The 10346-nt window shown below is 33.3% G+C and overlaps 1 protein-coding gene across 2 annotated transcripts; it reads right to left on the bottom strand.

Moving 5' to 3' along the window:
* Positions 1-3584: 3584 nt before the first annotated feature.
* On the bottom strand, positions 3585-5495 carry LOC147519726 (uncharacterized). 2 transcript variants are annotated; one of them, XM_086594881.1, is made up of 3 exons: positions 5017-5495; positions 4250-4305; positions 3585-4073 (listed from the first exon to the last, which is right to left on the bottom strand). In XM_086594881.1, the coding sequence occupies exons 1-3, from the start codon at positions 5099-5101 to the stop codon at positions 3942-3944; spliced, it is 273 nt and encodes a 90-aa protein (XP_086451007.1). In that variant the 5' UTR covers positions 5102-5495; the 3' UTR covers positions 3585-3941. The 2 variants fall into 2 exon arrangements, with proteins under 2 accessions (XP_086451007.1, XP_086451006.1); XM_086594880.1 differs by having other exon boundaries at positions 3585-4082; positions 5017-5408.
* Between the last annotated feature and the right edge of the window lie 4851 nt (positions 5496-10346).

Consider the following 10346-nt stretch of genomic DNA (forward strand, 5'->3'; position numbering starts at 1 on the left):
TATCTTATCTAGTTTTCATGTCTTTTATTATCGGAAAAAAAAAAGTTTTCATGTCTTTAATTCTTAGTGTAAGAGTAGTTCCAATAACAATTGACTAACTCCTCCTCTTTGAGAGGGTTTAATGAAGCCAATTGAAGGAGAAAACTCCATGTTAATAGAAGTAGCTAGCTATTGTGTAAGGTTTTCACAAGTTCATTCTCCATGTTAAGCTCTAAAATAGCTAATGTGGATAAGGAACTAAGGATTAAAATGATCATTTAGAGATAAAGATCTCTCGTTTTTCTTTCATACTAGTTGAGTCTAATATAGAGATAGAAAATCTCTTCTAAGGATAAAAAGTTATACATTTTACTTTGGTTTGTCTATAAATCAAAGTAAATATGAAAACTTATAAGTGTTACATCTTTTTAAACGAATGATTCAACTCTAATGATGAAGTTGAACCTTTCCCATCTCTCTCCCTCTTAAAGTTTCAATTGTCTTATAAATTTGTGTTTTAAAATCTCAAAATTTTAACAACCCAAATTTCTCTCTTCTCCCAATTCTTTCTTCTTGTTTAAAGAATTTCCAACTTGATTGTTCAATAGAAAAGACACCCACCCAACTCCCATAAAATCAACGAATCAAATCATCATTCCTTTTAACGTGAAATTGCCAAGTAAATCATTATAACTTTATTAAATTGAAAAGTTTTCATTACTGACTTGATTTACTACTAATTTAGTTCACATTTTCTTTGGTTTTAGATTTCTACTAATAATCCTCTTATATGTCGATATTCTATTAAAATTTAAAAACCATTGATATCTCTAATATTGTCGATATATCGCGATAAATTATCATATATCATCGACATTTTCAATTGGCACAGTGTAAAGTATCCCCACATAATAGGATATATATCGAGATTTCAAAGGTCGATACATCCCCATATCCTAATATTTTGTATTATGCTTCATGATATCATGGAGTAATGGGAATGAAAAACACATACATTCAAATAGAAAATAAACTTTATTTCATTTTTTGGGTACATCAGCCCAGGGGTGTTCATGGGTCGGTTTTGGTTTGGTTTTTATCGGTTTTGGTTTCGGTTCTATTTTTAACGGTTTCTACTGGGTTTAGGTCTTTCAGTTTTTTTCTTATATTTAGAAAACCCAGATCCATACCCAAAAATTAAGTCGGTTCCGACTCGGGTTTTGATTTCTTCTCGGGTTATACATTATTATTATATTGCTAAAATCACTTTATTTACTTATGTAATCGATATTAAAGTTGGTTTTTAGTGCGATGATATAATTTGTCACCGATATTTTTGTCCTCTCAAAAGAAGTAATGGTCTTAACTTCAATAGCTTTTCAAAGTTTTTTAAAAACTTTAAGTATATCTAATAAATTGTACGTACACGTGTATTTTACGAAAACATGTATATTATACTATATTACTATACGTACATTTGTTTTTATATATATATATATATATATATATATATATATATATATATATATATATATATATATATATATATATATATATATATATATATATATAAAATAAATAATGCACATGTATCACAATTATATCGTTAGTTAGCATTGCACATATTTATTATCCTATATATATATATATGTATGACATGTAATATATCAAGCACATACATGCGTATTAGTTAATATATATAGTGTATTAGCTAATTCATAGTATACAAGTGAAACGTTGATATTATTATTAGGCCCTGTTTGGTAGCCTGTATTGCCCAACCCATACATGAGTTAAGGTGCACTAACCCGAATTTTATGTTTGGTTCCTATATTTTGAGCCTAAGCCTGTAGACTGTATAGTATACTACTATTTGGTTGGCCCAACCACAAAAGTGTGAATATATAACGGTATCCATTGGAAAAGGTTGGATTTCGATCTACATCTTAATAAATAAGAAAATACAGACAAAAAAAAACGAGAAAACACGGCCCTACTCTCTTCTTCTTCACCACTTCAAAATTTTATTTCTTCCTTTTGCCCCACCATCTTCTCTCCACACCATGCTTCTCTTATTTGAAACAAAAAGGAAAAGTGCAATACCTCAAAGCAAAACCCACCGTTTTCATCACAAAAATCTCTATTTTCTCAAATTTGAACATCTCTCTACTCACATCATCTCTTAATTTCTCCAAATTTGAAGATACAAGATGAAACCAATTTGATTTTGGCAATTTTCGAATTGTTGCTACTAAAGAAGTTTATGTAATCTTTCTTTGTAAATTTCTTTCAAGAAAATAGAAATATGGTTTTGGTATATTAATTTGGGAGTTTGATTAACAATCTGTTTTAAGATTGTATTGTATTGGGTTTTCTATCTGAAGTTTTTCATGATTATTTTGTTTGTTTCTGACTTGGGGTGCAATAGGTTTTGAGGAAGAGTAGGCAAGAACCAAATACTTTATGTTATTGATCATCTATGGGACATAAACCACGAGAATTGGATACGTACTCCAAACTTGGTTAAGTACCATGTTGTAAATAAATAATTGTGGAAACAACACAACAAATAGATCAATCTTACACAAGGATTGATCCTTCTCAAAAGACAAGACTTCAACACCCTCCAAGTACTATCCCAACGCTTCTCATTAACAATTAACAAATATATAAAGTAAATATAATAATGCAAAAGAAAACCAACCACAAGACAAGGATATATCGTGGTTCGGTAATTTGGCTACGTCCACATTGGCGAGATCCAAACTTTACTAGATGTCCAGAGTAACAAATTACAAGAGCTCTCAATTCACTCACAAAGAATGAACACTCAACTCACTAAGAATTTCTCTCTTACAATCTCTCTCTTTCTCTCTTTTTGGTTAGGTTAGGTTTCTACAGAAAAAACCTATATTTATACTATTTCAGAAAACTTCCTAAAAAGTCAAAATTAGTCTTTGAAAAAGCGGTGGGAGCGCTGGTCGGCTGGGCCGAGCTTTAAACTCCGTGATCGCCAAAGGCATGAACACGGGTCGCACCTTGTCCAGGCATAATTCGAGCGCGGGTCGCGCTCTTCACACCAAAGAGAAAAAACGTCCTTTTTCTCTACATACCACCTAGATCAGCATAAGTTGTTACTACCAAACAGAGCCTTAACATTTATGATACACGTGTTTAATGTAATATTATAAAATATGCATTTAATAACACACACTAATTATTATGCTATATATATTTAGTAGACTTTTATACCTAACAAACAAAAACTATACATTATAATGTTTTGATTTGCCTTTATTTAGTGTAATATAATACTAAACTTTATATATCAAAATCATAATAATCGGTTCATTCCGATTTCGGTTCGAATACCCATCGGTTTTTTATTATTTGGTTCTAACGGTTCATGTTCTTTATCGGTTCAGTTCTTGAAAACCTATTTTTAATAGGTCTAACATTTTATTTTAAGATCTAATATCGCTATAAACGGTTCCGGTTCTGGTTCGGTTTTGGGTAATTGGGTACCCATGCATACCCCTACATCAACCTTTCAAAAATTAAAAAAAAAAAAAAAAAATCACCAAACGATCAAGTCCTCAAACCTATGATCAGAAGTTTCATGCTTAATCACATGTCAACATCAATAAAATACTAACCTGTAAAAATTTAATGTGTCCACGCAAAATTACTTATCTGCATAAATGCACACATAACAACAAAGCAACATTGCATGATATGAAAACTATAATCCAATGTCGTTGCTTTGTACCGTACCAGAGCTCCAATTCTCTAAGGCAACTGTCTTTGGTATAAGATTCGCATCTAACCGATAATGACTCGCCTGTAGGTACTACTTAGTGGGTAGTTTCTGTATACATAATCAACTTCCACGTAAGAGTATACTGATAATTGAACTTTGGTAACCTTGGACTGATGAACCATTTTGGTGTATTGTTGCATGATTAATTGGGAATGAGTTTGAAAGGAGGCTTGACAAGAGTCGGGGCAGAGTCATACTCTCCGTAGTCTCTTGTGTTGATTCTAAGAAGTCTCTCATGAACTTCACTTGTTTCTCCATGGTAAAAAAACTTACTCTGCATTTCCTACATACAAAGTAGTACGGGAAATAAATTTATATATATTGTAGAAAATGATCGTATAAACGCTAAAGAGCGCCAAATCATAAAGAAAAGTAGCAATCTAGCTAGAATGCGTTTTTCTGTTTTTCCATCTCTTTATATAATCTACCATCATATAAGTAGTGTCGTACCTTTTCAGTTGCAGTCAAGTCCATGAAAGAGTTCTCCATAACTCTCCATTTTCGGCCTGCAGCAAGATAATTTACATATTGTATTAGTTGGACCAGGGAGAGATAGAGAACATTAATTTATCTTTAAGTATTGAGCTAATTTGTTTTTCCAATAAACCTTTTAGTATTGAGCTTTAACATATTCTTTAGCACATAGCAAAATAGGACATATAAATTTGGATAATTGTTAAATATTTCCTAAAAATGCATAATTATTTTAAATCGTCAATTAGTTTATTTGAGACATGTCATGTATATTTGTTCTCCTTGAACTAATAAAGATCATACTTATACCGCCATCTCGCTCCCCTAACAATATCACCTTATCACTAAAAAGTTTTCTTTCATATCATATGATCGACAGCAAGATCATATCACAGATATAGATCGAATGGCTGATATTGTTAAATAGATTTGCTAATCGAATAGTTATAACTTAGCTATGCATCTTTAACATGCACTTGTCACTATCAACTACAACACCTACGAAGTTATATATACGTATGCCTAACATTATGTGCTTGAGAAGTTCACTTATTTAGTTATTTCCTTTAAATTTAGAATTGTAAAATTTGTTATTAATGTCACATTGTCGCCATTGCTATTAAAAAAAAATTACTGCATTCCTAGGAAAATAATTTACCCTATTTACTTCAATTGTTTCTTGGCAAGAACAACAATATATATATAGTTGATAAGCCATTTGTGCAAGGTGTTCAGAAGCCTACCTGCAAGTGAAGTTGAAAGAAGAACGGACAATAAGACGAGGAAGAAGAGCAAAGTAATCTTAGGGACTATTACCCCCATTTTCATCAACTTGATCTATCTAAATTATTTCTCTTCCAGGATATAGAGTGCAAATGCTCGCTTTCTATGTTACAAAACACCTTCTTTAAGGACTTCGATTATAAGATAAATCTCTATCTCGTATAAGATACAAAATTGAAATGGTGACCATGCCACTTTTGTGGTGTTGGCCACTTTGTTGTTGGAGCACTTTAGGTAGGTAGTTAGTGCATTGCTATTATTAATTTAACAGCAACCGAAGGATCAAAAGATCGATATGGGACAATACAACAAGCAACTGCAAGATGAGTCAAGTAGACAATATATATGGCATAATGACTGCATGGGTAATTTCATTACCAGAGATAATCGCTAAAGAACGTACATAAGAAATTGATGATGAAGACCACTGAAAATTTGTTTTACCCCTATAGGCTATAGCTGTCTTGAGTTAGTCCCTAAATTGTGTTTACAAGTTTTATTTTTGTATGACAGAAAGTAGTGCAAGTGCCAACAGTAAAACATATCAATCCTTCAAATTTGATCGTCATTTGATCGTCTTTCTCATAGTTAAGAAGTTGGTCGCTTTGTGCTTTTAGAGTTGAGAGTGTCTTTCAACATAACCACATCAGATATAAAATGGAAAATTATAACCTGAAACAAAACTTGGTGAACAGGGTTTACTCTGTCTTGTACTGTGTTTATGGATAAATTTAGTAGGTACAACAGCGCACCAAGTACCACTCAGAGGAAATTGGTGGAGAATAAAGAGAAGCACTAGTTAGCTTTTAAAAGTTGTTTAGCTGTACTTTTAGTGTTGCACTTGGGGACACGGTGGCCCTTGATTCCATCGGTGCTTTTTCATAAGCCATACCACCGAATCAATCTTTAGTTGGGTTTAGACTTTAGCACCTAAACTTGAATTTTTTGTAAACAATGATTTTGTAATTCCAGGTCGTCGCGAAAAGAAAATGGTGGTGTGAGTAAGAAAAACATGGGCGTGCACGGTGCACCCATATCATGTGATGCGTTTAGAGTTTTTTAGACGTAGACCCCAATTAGAGTCCTTATTTGATGTAGACTCCCAATTTTTTGGACATTTGTTTTGGACCCTCAATTTCACTGGTTGACTGGGTCAACTGTAAGTAAATGCATGTTGACCGGTCAGTTTACTGTTGGGTTTTTCGTGAAGATTTAAATGCCTTTGGACATGTGTCGATATAAGATGCGATTAAAAATAATTAAAAAGACAGCTGAGATTAGAAGGGATTTGAAGTTGGCCTAGATCTAAGAAGACGTGGAATAAATAAGGAAAAATATTTCAAATTAAAAGAAGGTTAAGATCAAAAGAAATAAATTCGGAACTTTACACAATTGCTCTAAGGGTTCGATGGGTGGTAGTTTGATTAACAAATCTGTGAAGGTGAAGTTTTGGTTCTTTTATTCACCATTTGCACTACTTCATACTCTAATTAACAAAATATTAGACCTCTATAAACCCCCCCAAAACAATACATATTAATTGAGTTCATCTCTAAAATGCATTTGCATTCAAAGTTGGGCTGCAACAAACAATGGCCTTGTTGGATTCTTAAACTGTTGCATTCTAGCTGGTGTAATAAAGTGTTGTTGAGGAGATGATCTGGAGCTCTGAAGAATTGGGATGTTGCGAGTAGGGTTGTCAATGGATTAGTTTGGGTCGGTTATGTAAAATTTGAGAACCCGAATCGATAAGAAAATTGGGAATCCAAATCGAATCGAATTGAACCGATAAGATATATTGCAACCTAAAACCAAACTAACCCCGAACAAAAAACTATAAAATCAATTAAATTCTAAATTAAATCAATTAATTTCAGCCACATAATTGATAAACATATACAAAACTAATCATAAATATTGCTAAAATGTCATTTTATCGGTTCGGGTTTATATCGGTTCGGTAGAAAGTAAACCCAAAACCAAACCAATATTTTATCAGTTCGGTTCGGTTTCAGGTCGGTAGATGGCAAATAAAATTATCAAAACTCAAACCATTTTTTATCAGTTTAATTCGAATTGGTTATCGAAACCCATTTACAGCCCTACTTGCAGGGGCTCTAAACTGCTGCTGACACAGTGGTGCAAACTGTTGTTGAGGTGGCAGGGGTATGAAGTGCTGATGCGCTAGTGCTCTGGGCTGCTGCTGATGCTCTGCTGTTGCTGCGTTGCTGCTGTGCTGATGCTACTCTAGGCTACTACTGGTGCTGATGCTAGTACAAACTGCTGCTGTGCTGATTCAGATGCTACAGACTGCTGCTGCGCTGATGTGAATGCTGCTACAAAATGCTGCCAAGTAGATGTTTTGTTCATTGGTACTAGTCGACGCGCCCTTTTTACCTATAAGCATCGGACATATATAAATGGGTATCAATGATACATAACTTACAATACGAAATATCTAACTACTATAACTACTATAAAGAAGATGGTTAAGTGAACACTGACATTTTCCTATTACAATTATTATTAACAGGGAGTGACTCTGGAGGACAAATTGGCAGAAAGAAAAACTCTAGAGTACACGTTATTTTTGTAATCACTCACAAAGATCGGGTGGATGAAAGTTCAAGTTTACTCTTGACGTGAAATAAAAACGGCTCAGATAGATGAAAGGTCAAGTATATCTCTGAAGAAAAAAAATAAATGGCCCGACCCAATTGAAACAACCCGATTATGAACATTGATTGTTCATACCCACAATAGGTATGAACAATCAGGTATGAACAATGATTGTTAGCTATGAACAATGAGTGTTCATACCTATTTGAGTTATGAACAAGCATTATTCATACATATCCATGTATGAACATTGATCTAGTTATGAACATTGATTATTCATACCCACAATAAGTATGAACATTGATTGTTCATACCAACCCATGCTGAACATCAATTATGAACTTATGAACATTGATTATGGCTATGAAAACATGAACCCAAAACAGATATGAACAATAACTGTTCATACCCCAAATTATGAACATTAGCTATGAACAATAGGTATGAACAAAACAGATATGAACAATAAATGTTCACACCCAAAACAGATATGAACATTGATTGTTCATACCTTCTTTAAGTATGAACAATCCGTGTTCATACCCAAAAAAAACATGTACCCAAAACAAATATGAACATTGATTGTTCATACCCAAAACATATATGAACAATAAATGTTCATACCCAAAACAGACATGAACATTGATTGTTCATGCCCAAAACATATATGAACAATAAATGTTCATACCCAAAATATATATGAACATTGATTGTTCATACCTACTTAAAAAAAACATGAACCAAAAATAGATATGAACAATGATTGTTCATACCCAAAACATATATGAACATTAATTGTTCATACCCAAAACAGATATGAAAAATACGTGTTCATGCCAACAAAAAAACATGAACCCAAAGCAGATATGAACAATAAATATTTATACCCAAAACAGATATGAACAATACGTGTTCATACTTAAAGTAGGTATGAACAATACGTGTTCAACAGTAAAAATGAACAATCATTGTTTGATTAACATTAAAATTTTAGAGGATCTTGGTGGAATCGAACCACCATCACCTTTGGATATCTCCAAAGTGCTCGCCCATTTGAACTAAAAATCCACCAGGGTTTAATTATAAAAAAAATGATAATGGTGTGATACTTCATTTTTAATGTCTTTGATTTTTTGGATAATAGTTGCCATCTTTGTTCAACTTCTTTAAAATAACTGAAACTTCGCACAACTTTGTCTATTTCTCGACTTTGGTTTTAGGTTTTTTCTCTCGTAATTTCGTTTGATTAAAACAGGGAAGGGGTTTTGGGTTTTTTCTTTTGTAATTTCGTTTGATTAAAACAAGGAAGGGATTCGATTTGTAGTTTGATGAGGTACGTCATGAATAAAAAAGTCAAGTCAGTTGGAGAATAAAGGGGTTTTGGGTTTTCTCACTCGTAATTTTGCTTATTAACAGGAAAGGATAAAAGTGGCATTTAAGAAATATAAAATAAACCGGGCCAACTTATTTTGTCTTTGAGGGTTATTAAAATCAAGAAATTGGTCCGTGAGTTATTTCATTGATGAAAATGGTTTTGTGAGTCATTATCACAAAACACTGTCCTCTACAGTTGTTTTGAATTGAACCCAATTTCTTGTATTATTAAAATGAATATATGTAATAAGATATGTTATGGAAGGATAAGATTAGTATTTCACCGGTAAAATTCGGACGCGTCTTTCTCATTTTAGCACATTATCCTCAGTTTTGCAAACATTTGCAATATTGTCACTGTTCAAAAAGCTAACCGCACACGTGGATTCTTCTTTCTGAAATTGAGACATTGCCCTCATTTTTTGTAAACATTTTCAGAATTGCCATTGCCCAAAACAACTGCCCGCACACGTGCCTTTCTTTGTATTCAAATGTAACCACGTAGTGATAATTTATTTATTTATTATTATTATTATTTTTATGGTGAAAACATATAGAACGTAGTGATAAAACTACAACCATAGTTGGTGGCATTTTCTCATAAAATTACTTTGGTCACAAAGTAAAAGACTGACCAGGTGACCCAGTCGCCTATTACAATGGGGTCCAAAACAAATGCCCAAAAAATTAGGGGTCTATATCAAATGAGCACTCCCATTGGGGTCTATGTCAAAAAAACCCATGCATTTAGAGCATTCCCAATGCAAGTGAAAATAATTCCCCTCTTATCACCGCCACCTCATCACTTATTCACTCTATTTTCACCGTTTTGGTGAAAAACAAAGTGAAGCTGTGTAATGCAAAGGTGAATAAAATATCTCGGACGGGATGTTAGATTCCGTCTGGAGGCTTTTTGATCTAGACGGAATGCAACATTCCGTCCGGTATTTTGTCTGAAGTTAAAAAAAACCGAAAAAACACGCGAGACGGAATGAAACATTCTGTCCGAAAAAAAAATTGAAAAAAACACACGAGACGGAATCCAACATCCCGTCCGCAGTTAACAAGTCAGCCACTATCTCGGTGAAATGTTTCACCTTGAAATCAACTGGGGACTAAAGTCACTAGTTTTTCACCTCTACATTGCACATCCATTTTCTAACAAAACTGGTGACTATAGTCACAAACCCCCCTTATTCACCTGCATTGCAAATGCTCTTAATAATTTAGCGTCTCGCTGACCTAATTGACCAGACCCTAAAAGTAAGCTAATTTCTACATGAGATATATACTTCAA

This window comes from Coptis chinensis, chromosome 2 (assembly GCF_015680905.1).
Source record: "Coptis chinensis isolate HL-2020 chromosome 2, ASM1568090v1, whole genome shotgun sequence".
Lineage (NCBI taxonomy): Eukaryota > Viridiplantae > Streptophyta > Magnoliopsida > Ranunculales > Ranunculaceae > Coptis > Coptis chinensis.

What these genes read in the sequence shown, in the direction of transcription:
- LOC147519726 (XM_086594880.1), bottom strand. Translation starts at nt 5,101, where the DNA reads ATGAAAATGGGGGTAATAGTCCCTAAGATTACTTTGCTCTTCTTCCTC. An exon ending in TCTTTCAACTTCACTTGCAG is followed by an intron (nt 4,306 to 5,016) that starts GTAGGCTTCTGA and finishes ATCTTGCTGCAG; the next exon opens with GCCGAAAATGGAGAGTTATG. An exon ending in ACTTGACTGCAACTGAAAAG is followed by an intron (nt 4,083 to 4,249) that starts GTACGACACTAC and finishes CTTTGTATGTAG; the next exon opens with GAAATGCAGAGTAAGTTTTT.